Source organism: Dryobates pubescens, chromosome 2 (genome assembly GCF_014839835.1).
Source record: "Dryobates pubescens isolate bDryPub1 chromosome 2, bDryPub1.pri, whole genome shotgun sequence".
In the NCBI taxonomy this organism is placed as follows: Eukaryota; Metazoa; Chordata; class Aves; order Piciformes; family Picidae; genus Dryobates; species Dryobates pubescens.
In genome coordinates, this window is record NC_071613.1 from 26,284,111 (window position 1) to 26,296,966 (window position 12,856).

Here is a 12,856-nt window from a genome sequence, read left to right on the forward strand (position 1 = left end):
GGGGTGTGGGTTGAGTTTGGCTGTCGCCGTTCGGCCCCCGGCTTACCTGCCGCATGGAGGCGGAAGAGGAGTCGCGGAGGCAGAAAGTGGAGGCCGGAAGGGCCAAGGTGAGAGGAGGGAGTCCTGATGTGGGAAGGGGCTGCGCCTGCCCCGGCCTGGTCCGCAACGTCCTGGGGTTTGCCCGGCCGGGCACCGAGCCGGGGGTTTGAGGGGACCCTGCCTCCTGGAGCCTCCCGCGGCATCTCCTCTGCTTGCTCCGGACTTCTTCCCCACGGCGGGGCGCCAGCGGGTTTTCCTTCGGTGCGTGGTGGGATCCGCGTCACGCACGAAGCCCGAGTCCGAGGGTGCGGGTGGCTGAGTGCTGCCAGATCTCAGCTGTGTCAGGAGGCGACAGGGGCTTACCTGGGCAGTGTAGCGATGTCATAAATAAGCGTGTCTACCAATGCTTCCTGAATGCAGGGTGCCTTGAAGCTTTGCCGAATTCCAACAAAAGTGTATAAACATTGCCTTCAATGAGTAAAGAGTAGCTTAACGTAGTGTATATATATATCTTCCCTCAAGTTCTCTTTCTTTGTGGGGTTTTGTTTGGTTGTGTTCGTTTGTTTGTTTTTTTGAGGTGGTAGTGATGCTTTTGTTGGTGGCTTTTTTTCTGTTCTTCTCTTTTTACTTAGGATTCCACAGAGTTGGTTGTGGAAATATTCTATTTCCAGATGAGAATCCCTAAGAACAGATGTTGCATGTTTTATTACTTCAGTGACTAGTCTATTTTCCCTTGCATCTGCGGGTGGGTTATTGAGAACTGGATTGGGTTGGTTTGTTTCCAGCTAGCTGTAGTTTGATGGAACTGTGCAAAGAGGTCATATAATGTAACCAATGTATAAAGGTAATATTCTCTTAGTAATTACTGTCTTAAACAATGTGATTAATACTTGATATGTGCTAAGCCTCTTTGATGAAAACTTCTGCTTTGGTTGGTAATGATGTTCAAGAAGCTCGTCAGCTAACTTCTTTTAATTAAGCACATCCACTGTTTTTTCAGCTGTTATTGTCATATTTCCCTTCTTGGACTCTGTTGCTGAATAAGCTTTGCCAGTTTGGAGCTACATCTTTTCCCTGTTTTCTCCATCCCAGCAAGACTAGGATAGGGGTCTGTAGCTGGAAGGGAATAGCTGAGGTTGAACAGGGTGTTAGAAGATTTGAACAGGGTGTTAGAAGATTTGGACAGGTTTTATCTCTCCGCAGTATGCTACAGAATTTTCACCCCTGATATCACTCCTCGTGTTTCTTCCGCAGTTACAGGGGCATGGCTCCTTCTGCCGGGGACCTGTCTGGAAGTCTAGCTAGTGGGATCAGAGGCGGCTTAGAGCTGTGTATCTTTCCAGTAGACGTTTGTGTTTCTGTTTCATCTCCCTCTTCCCGGTGCTGTGCAGAAGGTATTTACTGGGAGGGATGGAGAGTTATGTCTGAGGATGCCCTGAAGTAGCTTGATGGTAGGACAGTACAGCTCCTCTATTCCTGTCCTGTCCCACCCAGATGCTGTCATGGTTGTCACACATTTGACTCCTGTTTAGCAGCTCCTCATGAGCTTGCCCACACAGCCTTGTTATGGGCTCTGTGAACACAATTCCCTGTTGAAAAATGATTAATTTTTGGGTTAATATTGAGAGAGGAATCTTTTTGAGAACAGGAGTTCTTCAGGTTGTAAAGTTATGTTAGCTGCAGCGTCTGTTTATAGCTAGAAAAACATGTTAAACTTGCCTTGAATAAATTATTACTTCCCACCTGTTGTACAGCTGTTGTTTGCCATTAAAAAAAGTAGGGACTTGCATTATGTTTCAAGTCATGTGCAGAGCCAGTATTGCCTTTATTTTTTTAAACTATGTGCTAAATATCTGTCATCATACTATGTAAAAAAAATATGTATCAGCCCCATCAATGTTGCTACTGCATGGTGTCACACACCTGGTACCCTGTGAGGAGAGGAAGGAGTTTATAAAGACAGTAGATGTAGTGTTTCCTCTGCTTACTAAAATATCCAAGAGATCCATTACTTGGCCAGCAGATTGTGGACACCGGACCTTTTCAAAAACCACCTGGACAAATGAATGGAAGCACTCTCCACTGGGGCTTTTTAAACACTAAGATAGTATGTTAGGGTCTGAAGGGCAAACACATGAGCTGCCTCTTCCTTAGTATGCTCACATCCAGTTTCTACCATGTTTAGTTGTGTGCTTGCCCTCATTTTGTATTTGTACTTGTATACCTGAAGTTGTGGAGGTAACTTATGGAATGAATGCATATTGGGGCGATTACTGGAGTAAATGCACGTTTGGTCTTGGTGTAATCCTTCGTGTGCACAGTAGGATGTGGTCATGCTGCTGAATAGGTGGGTTGCTGGACTGTAACATGCTTCAGAAACTTCCTGTGGATAGCTCCTGGTTTTGAAGGCTCTTACATGATAAGGCAGGAGGGAAATGTCTCTCCTTTTTGTTCTTTTTCTTGTACGTCTCCATTGTACTGGCCTCCTCATTAGTAGAAATGCAGTTTTGAAAGGGAGAAGTGACTGTGAGCAGGTACAGTATTTCCTTGCTGTGGTGCAGGCCTACAACACTGCAGAATTGTTCAGTATTTATTCAGATCAGCTTCCTAAATTGTCTCACCACATCACTGTGAGAGTGCTCACAATGGCAGGGGACAGGAGCGTTAGGCTAGTTGTGTGTTACAGGCTTCTGTTGTAGCAACCAGGCTTGTGGCAACCTATACAGTCATGCTGATTGGAGTTTGATACTGCTTGTATCTGGACTTGTGAACTGCTGTGGATTTTTTTTTTTTATTTTAGTCTAATAAATGGTGTCTTGGAAGAGGAATGTAATGTGGATTTTCCCTTCTTTAAACTGGTACTTGCATTATTCTTTTACATACAGGAATTAAAACTCTGTTGTTGAAATGCATTTAAGCTATCACCAAATATAATAGTAGTTCCAACTGTTGTATTAATTGGAAGTTGCGATGATTTGGCAGCTAAGGACTGACTATGCCAAGTACTTCAGACTTCCATGTTAGTAAGTGCAATACTGATAGCCAAAGTAGTGATTGAGAAACAGATCTCCACCTCCAGAGGCAGCATAAGCCTCTCTTTGTTGCAAGCATCTTAACCTTTCTTGTGAATGCGCTAAATTAGTCTGTGTTCATGTCACCCAGCAAGCTGGGCAGTTACCCTACACCATGCAGCACAAAACTTGGCGGTCTTGGTTTCATTCTGGGGTGCTTGTATGGTGCTGACTGTGCAAATTCTGAGGTGCCTTGCAGTTGCCACTTTTAACTGACTCCTGGTGAAAGGAAATTGCAGTATATTGGTACTTGCAGAAAGACCAGATGCTCTGCTTTGGATGCTATGATGGACAGTGCTGTTGTTGTTCATGTGGTACGCTAAGTTTCGGCTGAAAATGAAGCTTTTGCCTTTGCATGTGCTACTGGAATGCAAACTGAATGTTAGACCCTTCAAAAAGGGCATGGTGGGATCTCACTGGGATGGGGGAGAGTCAGTGTTACTTGCTCTCTCTGTATTAACACACATTGTTATTGGATCTCTGATGATGTTCTTAAAAAGACACTTAAATTTACGTAGCTGATTAAATGCTTTGGAAACAAGGGATGAGGTGGTCGAGTGGTAAAGACGATGGACTGCTAATCCATTGTGCTCTGCACACGTGGGTTTGAATCTCATGCTTGTTGGGTCACCCTGTGATTCTGGGAAACTATTTAATTTCCCTCAATGGACCTCTTCCTTGTCTGGTGGCTTTTTAAGTCTATAGAGTGAGTTTGACTCTAGACACATTCATAGACTAAAAAAATCTTAGTAGTTCCATAGTGTTTTGGTGTAGTTGGATATTTCTGCATATGTATTGTGATTTCATGTGTTTAATGCATATAAATGGAGTGAAATAAGTCTTGCTTTCTTTGAGCAGGGCTTATTGAAATTCTTGATCATTTAGATGTTCAGTCCTGGCAAATTTTGGAAGTTTAATGTCAAATACTTTCTCTCTCTTCATGAAATGATTAACTGCTCTCAGTGCTGGCCACTCTCTCTGCCTTTCCTTTTTTCACCTTTTTCTGCTTGTTTTGCTCCTCTTTTTCTTTTTTCCCTGCTTCAGCAGCTTCCTTTGCTCTCCATTTTTCTGCAGGATTCTTCCTGTCCCTTTTGCCTATGTTGTCAGGTTAATTAGTACAATAGCTATTTTTGACATACATTGCTGTCAGTAAGTGCTGGAGTTAATACCCACCTGCTTTCAGGGAATATTTGTCTCACTACAGCTTTATTTATTGATCTTTTAATTTTGCTTGTCATAAAGGGCAACACAGTACCTGACAATCTTTGTTTAACTTGCATTCAGTATTAATAACGAGGGGAACCACAGAACATAATTGTCAAAATAAGTTATTTGTACATAAACAACTGCTGGTAAGAAACTGATGTCCTTCTACAAATAGGCTTTTAAAACAGGCTGCTGAGTGTAGCAGGAGTGTAACCATTTATCTGTTGAGAAGCTAAGCTATCAGGTAGAAGTTGCTGAAATGGCATGGATGTTAAGGAGAGAAGACTGAACCAAATCCTTTTCACAAGTTGAATTAAAAGAAATGGACAAGGTTTTTCTGCAGGGTGACTGTCTTACGGGAAAACCAAGCGGGCAAGCAGTGGATTTTTATATGTATTGCAGTAGAACTTGGCAATTATGTTTACAGCCTGTCATCATTTGACTGTATTTCATCACAAGGATGTATTAACGGTGCACTTGATAACTGATGGTTGTAACCTTGGAGAAGACTTTTTATCTCATGAGAAGGATGTCTGGATTTATGTTGTGAGGGAGATTTTATTTGGAATCGCTGCCTAAACACAATATTAGAAATGAAAATATGATAATCCTTTTAAAGCTGTTTAAGGTGTTAAAGAAAGTTGGGTAATCAATTCTGCCAGTGACATTCTTTACAAGTCCCTGGTGCTTTGTAGGGCTGTGATAGTCTGATAAAGTAGAGCATCTGATTTTTCAACAGAAGAAATGAGAATGACCTGGCTTAATTGATTTTCTATTTATGTACTGTAGGCTGCTTTCTGGCTAGAAAGTTTGCTGTTTTATCTTAAGAGGGTGGCAGGGAAGGAGCATGAGGATTCACTTCCGATAATTTTTAATCTTAAAGCTTATGCTGGAAAAGATCTGTTTAGATACATTTACAGGGAGTTACTGTCTTTGCTGGCCTTGCTGAAAGACTGGCCAATTATATTTTTTCCTAGTGTATTAACAACTTGCTCCTTTGCCAATCTGACTTGCTGTTATTCTGGATTGTCATTGACACACAAAGTTTCACTGAGTAAAATGAGATTCTTGTATTGAAATGAGTCTTTAGTACTGATATGAGATTTCTTGCTTAATTGTACAGTTATGCAATATGTTCTGAATGTGTAGAAAATAGGAGGATAAAACAGTTTTCCTGCAGATGTATATATTTTGTCACAATAGGATCTTCATCACCCATGAGTGTGTTAATCTTGTGGTCCTGCTACTTTTTTCTCACTTACCTCTCCCTCTACCTCTTCCAATCTTTTCTGCACAGCTTGCTTACTACAGACAGCGAAAAACAAAAACCAACGTCACGCAGCCGCAGAAAAAGACGTCGAAGAGGAAGGGCTCGTCTGTCCACACGCATGACGTTCCGAAGGAAGAGTACCCACTAGCGGCCCAAGATGTTGGTAAGGGCATGGAGAGCGGGGCTGAAGCCTCCAACCTGCTGGAGAGCGGGGCTGAAGCCTCCAACCTGCTGGAGAGCGGGGCTGAAGCCTCCAACCTGCTGGAGAGCGGGGCTGAAGCCTCCAACCTGCTGGAGAGCGGGGCTGAAGCCTCCAACCTGCTGGAGAGCGGGGCTGAAGCCTCCAACCTGCTGGAGACAACAACAGAGGTAAATCTTACTGTTTCTTGGATTTCACTGCACTCTATCTGGAGATACAAGTATTCCAGGTGATTGTTTTACTAAATTGTGTATTAGCTGTCTGGCACTGTTAACTTGCCAACCATGAGAAGTAAGTAAATTGTTGCATTTTCACTTGCAATAGTAAACTCTCTTACAAAGTGATGCAAATAACTGAAAAATTATTTCCATTATGTGGACTGGACATCTGGCACTGCCAAGGAGCTGTCTGCTGTTAGCCTGCTAAATTAAGGTCTTTCACAGTTTCATTGCCATTAACTAGTTTGGGCAGACTTCTGGTTGTGTGGCTGTAGCTCCATGAAAAGGCACATCCAGACTGAGAGGCATAGCATATTGAGCAAAACTGCTGGGATCTTATAATGCATGGCTTTGTTTGGTTTTGTCTCACTTTGCTAGCTCAAATGTGCTTTCAAAAACAATTTGTTCCAGCATAATCGTAGTGGCCGTTGTAAAACCAGCATAGATGTTACATGCTCTAACAACCTTGTTTAAATTGTGACTCTGCTTGGGCCTGATGTATTTCAATATGTTTGTACTGGTAATCCTCTAAATGTAGTTATGTCAAAACATAGCTTGAGGTTACTAGATATGTGCTAATAGATGTACTGATCTGCCTGAATTAAGCAGTTGCTTTCTTGCTTCAGCTCACAGGCAAGATTTTGATTTTTATATCAGCTATGAGTTAGACAGTCAAGTAAATACTTTCTTTCTGTCATGTAATAAAAATAAGCAAACCATGCCAAGCTGTCTGCACTAAGGAAAAAACATATAGGGTTTTGTCACTCAACCACAGCAGTGTCGTTATATTCATATGAACTTAAAAACCAAAAATCACTTACTGCTTCTGGACAGCTTCTGTCAAAATAGCTGGTTTGTAAAGCAGATGGAATTGCTTTGTAGGTTATGTGGAGAGGGCACCCCTAGGGCGGTAGTAGTCATTTCAAACTATTTCATGCAGATTCAAAATACAGGGAGAGCTATGTATTGCCTTCATTAAATAGTCACTTTTCTCTTTAGTGAGTGGCAAGTAAGTATATGTATCAGAAAATGGTATTGGTTTTTTAGTTGTCTGAATGATTTCATAGTATGTTTGTTTAAAAAAAAAAAAATCTCCTGTCCTGTCAGTTACTTCACTAATAAAGAGTGATTAACTGTATTTGCAAACCACAAAAGCAGAAGATAAAAAAATCAATCTCATTGGTGAGGCTTAGCCCTAAATTTTTGAGTAGAAATTAAAAAAACGTTTTCTTCATTCAGTTGACCTTGGATGATCAGCTGAGTTTAGTGTTAAAGTCAGCCTTTCTGTCTCACTGGTGTGTTGTCTTGCAGCATGGACCTTTCTGGCTCATATGCTTAGGGTGTTTGCAAAATAATTCAGCTTTTCCTTACTCATCTCTGAAATGACCATGATTTAGTGTTTATTTGTTCACTTACTAGGGGAGTGCTGACTTGTCCAACTGGCATGTACTGAAGCATCTTGTGGCTGAAGTAAGTCTGAAAGAATGTGTCTCTAGTGAAAAATATGATATATGTGTGAAGGAAGAGGACAATAATTGGTTGCTAAAATGATGAGCTGTTGAGCATTGTAATCAACTGCGACAGACGTGATGCAATCTCACTTCTACGGTTTTTAAAACAGGCACATGCACTGCCTGCAGAATTGGGTGCTAGGAGAACTGGTTTTAGTGAAATCATAGACATTATTCAGAGACATGTGAACAGTGTTTTAAATTGAAAAGTAGGTTTATTCTTTAATGGCTTCATACATAAAAACAAAAAAATTAAAATACAAGGTACTGTCTCCTCTGTGAGAATTCTGAAAATATTGTGCCTGAGAAACCACAGGATTGATTGGAGCAGCTTCTCTCTTTGTTTTGCAGTTAAAGTCCATAGAAACTCAGAGTTATGTTGAATGTTTATTTGCAATAGCTGCTTACACTTGAATTTAATTTTAAGACAAGAATGTTACATTATCATTTTTCCTATGAATGTACTGTTTTCCAGTCAGCAATGATGGTTGTAAAAAGCCTCAATTTTGTTGTGTACCCTCCCCCTCCCAAAGTTCATGTGAAAATATATTGTCTATTAAAAACAATATTTTAAAGAATTAAGGACTTTATGTATACTGTTTTTCTTAAATACTAAGTCCCAACATTGAATTACTTTTAAAGTAGAATTTGCCCAGAATTTAAGCTTGAAGCTGAATTTATATTCAGAATAAATTTCAAACCATAAATAGTGTATTGTTTTAGTGACTGAACACATTTTTGTTTCTTTTATGAAGAAAGTTACGATAAATTCTGCTGCAGAATATACTGAGCTTGATGCTAAGATGTGTCAGGACAGAATAGCTGAGTTGGAGAACAGACTTCTGGAGAAGCAGGAAGCAGTGGAAAGACTCACTGCTCAGATGGATGAGCTACAGGAACAGCTTACCCAACACAGAGACTCTATGCAGCTTCAGGTATGTTTCACAGAATTAGATAATGGGAATAATATTACTTTATTCTAAAAGTATTTAGTAGGTAAAACTCAAAAGTACTGTTTTGATTGGAAAGTACAGCACCTTCTTAAGGCAGGCTGCAAAAAGCAGTACTTAAATTTTCCATTCACTGCTGCCCAGGACTTCATATTGCTTCAATCAAGTGAGAATAAAATTACATTTGAATTGTTACTATGTTTAGAGAGTTTTTATGAAATGTAGAGTTAAACCCTTCTGCTGAGAAATAATTGGGCACTTCCTGGTAGGTTTGTATTGATAGATTTTTCTTACTTTATTGAGAAGTGGCCCTTTATAAAGAGAACCTCTAAGAACCACTAAGCTAAATATAGTTAATCACACATTGAGGTAGGGACTTAATGTAAAAGAATGGGTCTTGCATATTCATAAATACTGACTTCATATATATTGTATATGAAGATCATGGTGGGAAATGTCTGCCCCCCAAGTATTGTCTTTCCCCCAAGGAATTACATATTGAGATGTCAATATTTCTGTGGATATGCCTTAAAACCACTTTATGGATGCAGCTAAGCACCTTTTCAAATGTTTACACGGGGTGTCAGAGACTGCTACCACCACCACCATCTCCTAATGACCTTCCTTCCTGCCCCCCACAGTTATCATTCACGCTTTTTGAATATTTATACTTGTGGCTTTTGGGTTTAGGGGTGGACATTTTGGTATGGGCAAATAATTAAGTAGGAGAAGTTAAACTTTATTAAACTTTATTTATATACTTGTCCCTTACCCAAAATTAAAAAAAAAAAAAAGAAAAAAAAAAAAGAAGATGATGTTCTGACTTCCCTTTCTTTAGCATTTCTATGTGAAGGTAAATTACCAGGTGCTTCCAAAGAACAGTTACTTCCCCCTTTACATGTTGTTTTTCTCCTTCTAGGACTGGGGAAACAAAGACATTTCCTGTTGGTGAGAACTAAGTTGAAAAGATTAATGTGATTAACTTAAAGTAGGATTAATATATCTCATCTCATTAACTTTCTGTCATGTGGCTGAAAAGAAGGAAACAATTTAGGGATGCTAAATATTAATTGTGTCCTGTAGAAAACTTGATTACTTTTACATAAGTAACAGGCATATTTCATGACTGTTATCCTATCATTTGTTTAAAAAGTCACTTTTGATTAGCTTTGTCATCTCTTTGGAATCAGTGTAAGATGCTTCCTTCATCACCCCTGCAGTTGTGTTTGAACACAAACATCCCTGGTCATTTGGTGCAAATTTTTTAAAACTTAAGTGTACCTGTAGGCTCTTAACAGCTTTGGTTTAAGGAAACTTACTGGTTTCCCAGGATGTTAAGGGTATTTTAATTTTAAAAGTGGACTTCTTGTGATCCATGTAGGAAACTACTGTTCAAGAGCAGAATGAAGTCATCGGGAAACTAACAAACTGCCTTCAACAGACAAAGAAGGATCGGGATGACCTACAGGAGGAGACTTCACATGTAGCTGGTCAGATCCATGATTTACAACTTCAGTTACATCAGGTTTGTGCTTCCTTACAGAGAGAATAAGAACAGGTTTGGAATACAAATGTAAAAACCTACTGAGCTTATCACATAATTTTCATTGTTCACTTTGCAGTGCAGCAGTGAAAATGATTTCAGGGCAAGGCAGAGTTTTCTCCAGTTGCTAAGGAGGAGCCCTGGAAGTGTCCTTACATTTTTCTACTTGTGTGTGTGAAGTTTTTGAGGTCTTTATCCATCAGTTTAGCCCTTGTTGGGGAATTTTGCCCAATCTCGTTAGTGGTTTGGAATCTATGCGCAGCAATCATTGTAATGATATGGGATCAGTTTTTATTGCCTTTGCCAAAGAAAGCTCTTACTATATGCATGGAAAAGTCATGCTTAGTTGTTGCACAGAAACTTGATGTGTTGCAGTAACTTGACTTGGCTCAAAGAGGATTTAAAATAACCTGAGGACAACTGATGTAGCCTCTATGACACACAGGAATCTGTAAATGCAAAAAGTTTTTCATGGATCTAATACCTGGATAATGAAATGTACTACAGCCTTTCATATATATACTTCGAGTATCACAAAAAAAAGAATAGGAGCTATTCTTTTTGCAATCTGTGCATTTATTGTCTCAGGAGCCTTACAGTATATGCCAAAGAGTAGTATCTATGTTTACTTAATTTCAGGTTTGCAAGAATTTTGCTGGGAGAGATTGTGTCTTAAATGTCTGGATGAAAAAGAGATTTTTAAAAACAAAGACACCACAAAACAAACCATTCTCAAACCAACAAACAAAACACCCTCCCCCCGCCCCCAACAAATTAAAAACCAAACAACAAAACAAAAAGCCCAGAGAAAACCCTCCACAACCATCCCCCCCCAAACCCAAAACAAACAAAACCCCCCCCCAACAACTCTGACACTTACTCAGGTCTGGGAATTACTTATGAAGAATTGATCATGCCCTGGAAAATCAAATCCTTTGACAAATGAAGTTTTTAAAAATAACCTACAGTATTGCTTTCCATGTACAGTTCTGACTGGTATTGACAAAATACGTGGTCATAGTGAAAATTACTCCATGGAGCCTCTAAATAGTACTTGAGGCATAATCTAAATAAAGCTAGTAACACGATGCAAGTTGTTTGTTGGGAGCATGTCAGATTTGATAAGAGATGCAAGTACTAATACTATGTTAAATATTTGCTAAAACCAAAAAGATAAGTCTTTAGAAAAAGCTTTTAAAAATTAATAAAACACATAATATTTAAATCTGTAGGGGTAAATGTTTTCTTTTCTTTTGGAGGAAGTTGGAGAGGGAGAAAAACCCTTAAGTATTGAGGCATAAATCCTTCACAGAGAAGACTGGGTTTGGTCATTATCCTCTTACCAGTATGTCAAGTCCATTGGAAATCATAATTCATTTTGGAGGCTTCATAGAGATGAATTATCTAACATTTGTGTCTTTACAGTGTCTGGCTTTTCAGGGAGATTCTTACTCATTGAGAATTAAAGACCTAGGTTAAATCTGTAGGAAATAGAGTATGTTTTACATATGCAGTGAGACTTCTTTTGAATGAGTTACTCTGATATAAACTTTCTGTTGACTGTGAGAACCTTTATCTGTTCAGGTTAATGAGATGCTGAGAAGTAAAACCCCTGCAAAAAATGAAGTGTTAGAAGCCCAGCAGCAGATGTCCTTGTTTCAGAACCAGCTCAGAGAGCAAAATGCACAATTGGAGGTGCTGCGTCAGAAAGTACATGACCTGGAAGGACAACTTGAGTCTTCTCAAAAGGTAAAAAACTTTGAAGTGTCTTTATAATGGTGTTATCTAGGTAGATAGTTCTTGTTGTGGTTGTGCAAACCAGGGTGGTACTTCTTGGAGAAAGAACCTGTAATGAACACTTAATTTATGCATGTAATAACATTGCTGCTTCAGAACTAAAACTACACTTAAAAGATGGAATTCATTTATTTTATTTCTTCTGAAGGCACTGGTTTCTGTTGCAGAAGAGTTAGTCTTTAACTCTGTTACTCAACTGTCGTATAACATGAAGAAATTTCCATCAGAAACAAGTCCACTTGGTGTCTGTTGAACTGAGGCACTTTGGAACATAAGTGACAGAGACTTGCAGTGGGGTGAGGGTTGCTGGATGTGCTGTGTAGGCATATAACAGTACAGTTGTGTGTGAACTTCAAACAGCTAGATGAGAGCAAAAGTTAACTGCATCTGTGTCTATGATCATGTTACTTTCAGATCCAAAACAAAATGAAAAAGCTTGTGATGGAATATTTTCATGTAGCAGTTCCAGAAACAGATACTGGGAATAAACTCAGTTAAAAAAAACTTAAAATAAACCTGAAAAAATAATTATTTTGTGTAATTCAGGTTTTGTGATGACTGACCTGCTGTAGTGGCACGGTCATAAAAATCTTTTTTCTTCAGAAATGAGTTTCTGAGGATTGTCATTTACTTACATACATTAAAGGAACAGCTCAACAGGCCTGATTTTTCTTAAGCATGTAACCAGCAATGCCATGGGGTAGAAGCCTTAAACTTTTAAGTCAAGTAACTCAAAATTTGATATGGCTGTTCTGTTGGCCTGTGGGAGATGTTTTCTCTATGCAAATGAATGTGAAATGAACAGATATCTGTAGCTCTGATATTTTATTCTATTTAATTAAGATAGCTGAAGGCTGACACTGCTGCTATTTTCTTTCTCTCTGGAGTCAGTGGCATACTATTTGTTAATGCTTGGACAATTTGATGTTTGTTACCACATTTGAAGGGTCTTTCACTAGTATTGTCCACTCTCAAAAATGTGTTTAAAAGTCATGATGTCTCGGCCAGTGATACACCCTGCACTTAACATTAAGTATTTTTTGTGAAGATGC

General features: G+C 39.3%; 1 protein-coding gene across 1 annotated transcript in view; it reads left to right on the plus strand.

Moving 5' to 3' along the window:
• PCNT (pericentrin) overlaps positions 1-12,856 on the plus strand; it is an 87,193-nt gene continuing 74,337 nt past the window's right edge. The window contains exons 1-7 of the mRNA XM_054172543.1: positions 1-107; positions 5,614-5,799; positions 5,944-5,955; positions 7,423-7,473; positions 8,270-8,449; positions 9,846-9,989; positions 11,592-11,756. Of these exons, the coding sequence (XP_054028518.1) occupies positions 54-107; positions 5,614-5,799; positions 5,944-5,955; positions 7,423-7,473; positions 8,270-8,449; positions 9,846-9,989; positions 11,592-11,756 (792 nt within the window). The 5' untranslated portion in view covers positions 1-53. The remainder of the gene's footprint in view (positions 108-5,613; positions 5,800-5,943; positions 5,956-7,422; positions 7,474-8,269; positions 8,450-9,845; positions 9,990-11,591; positions 11,757-12,856) is intronic.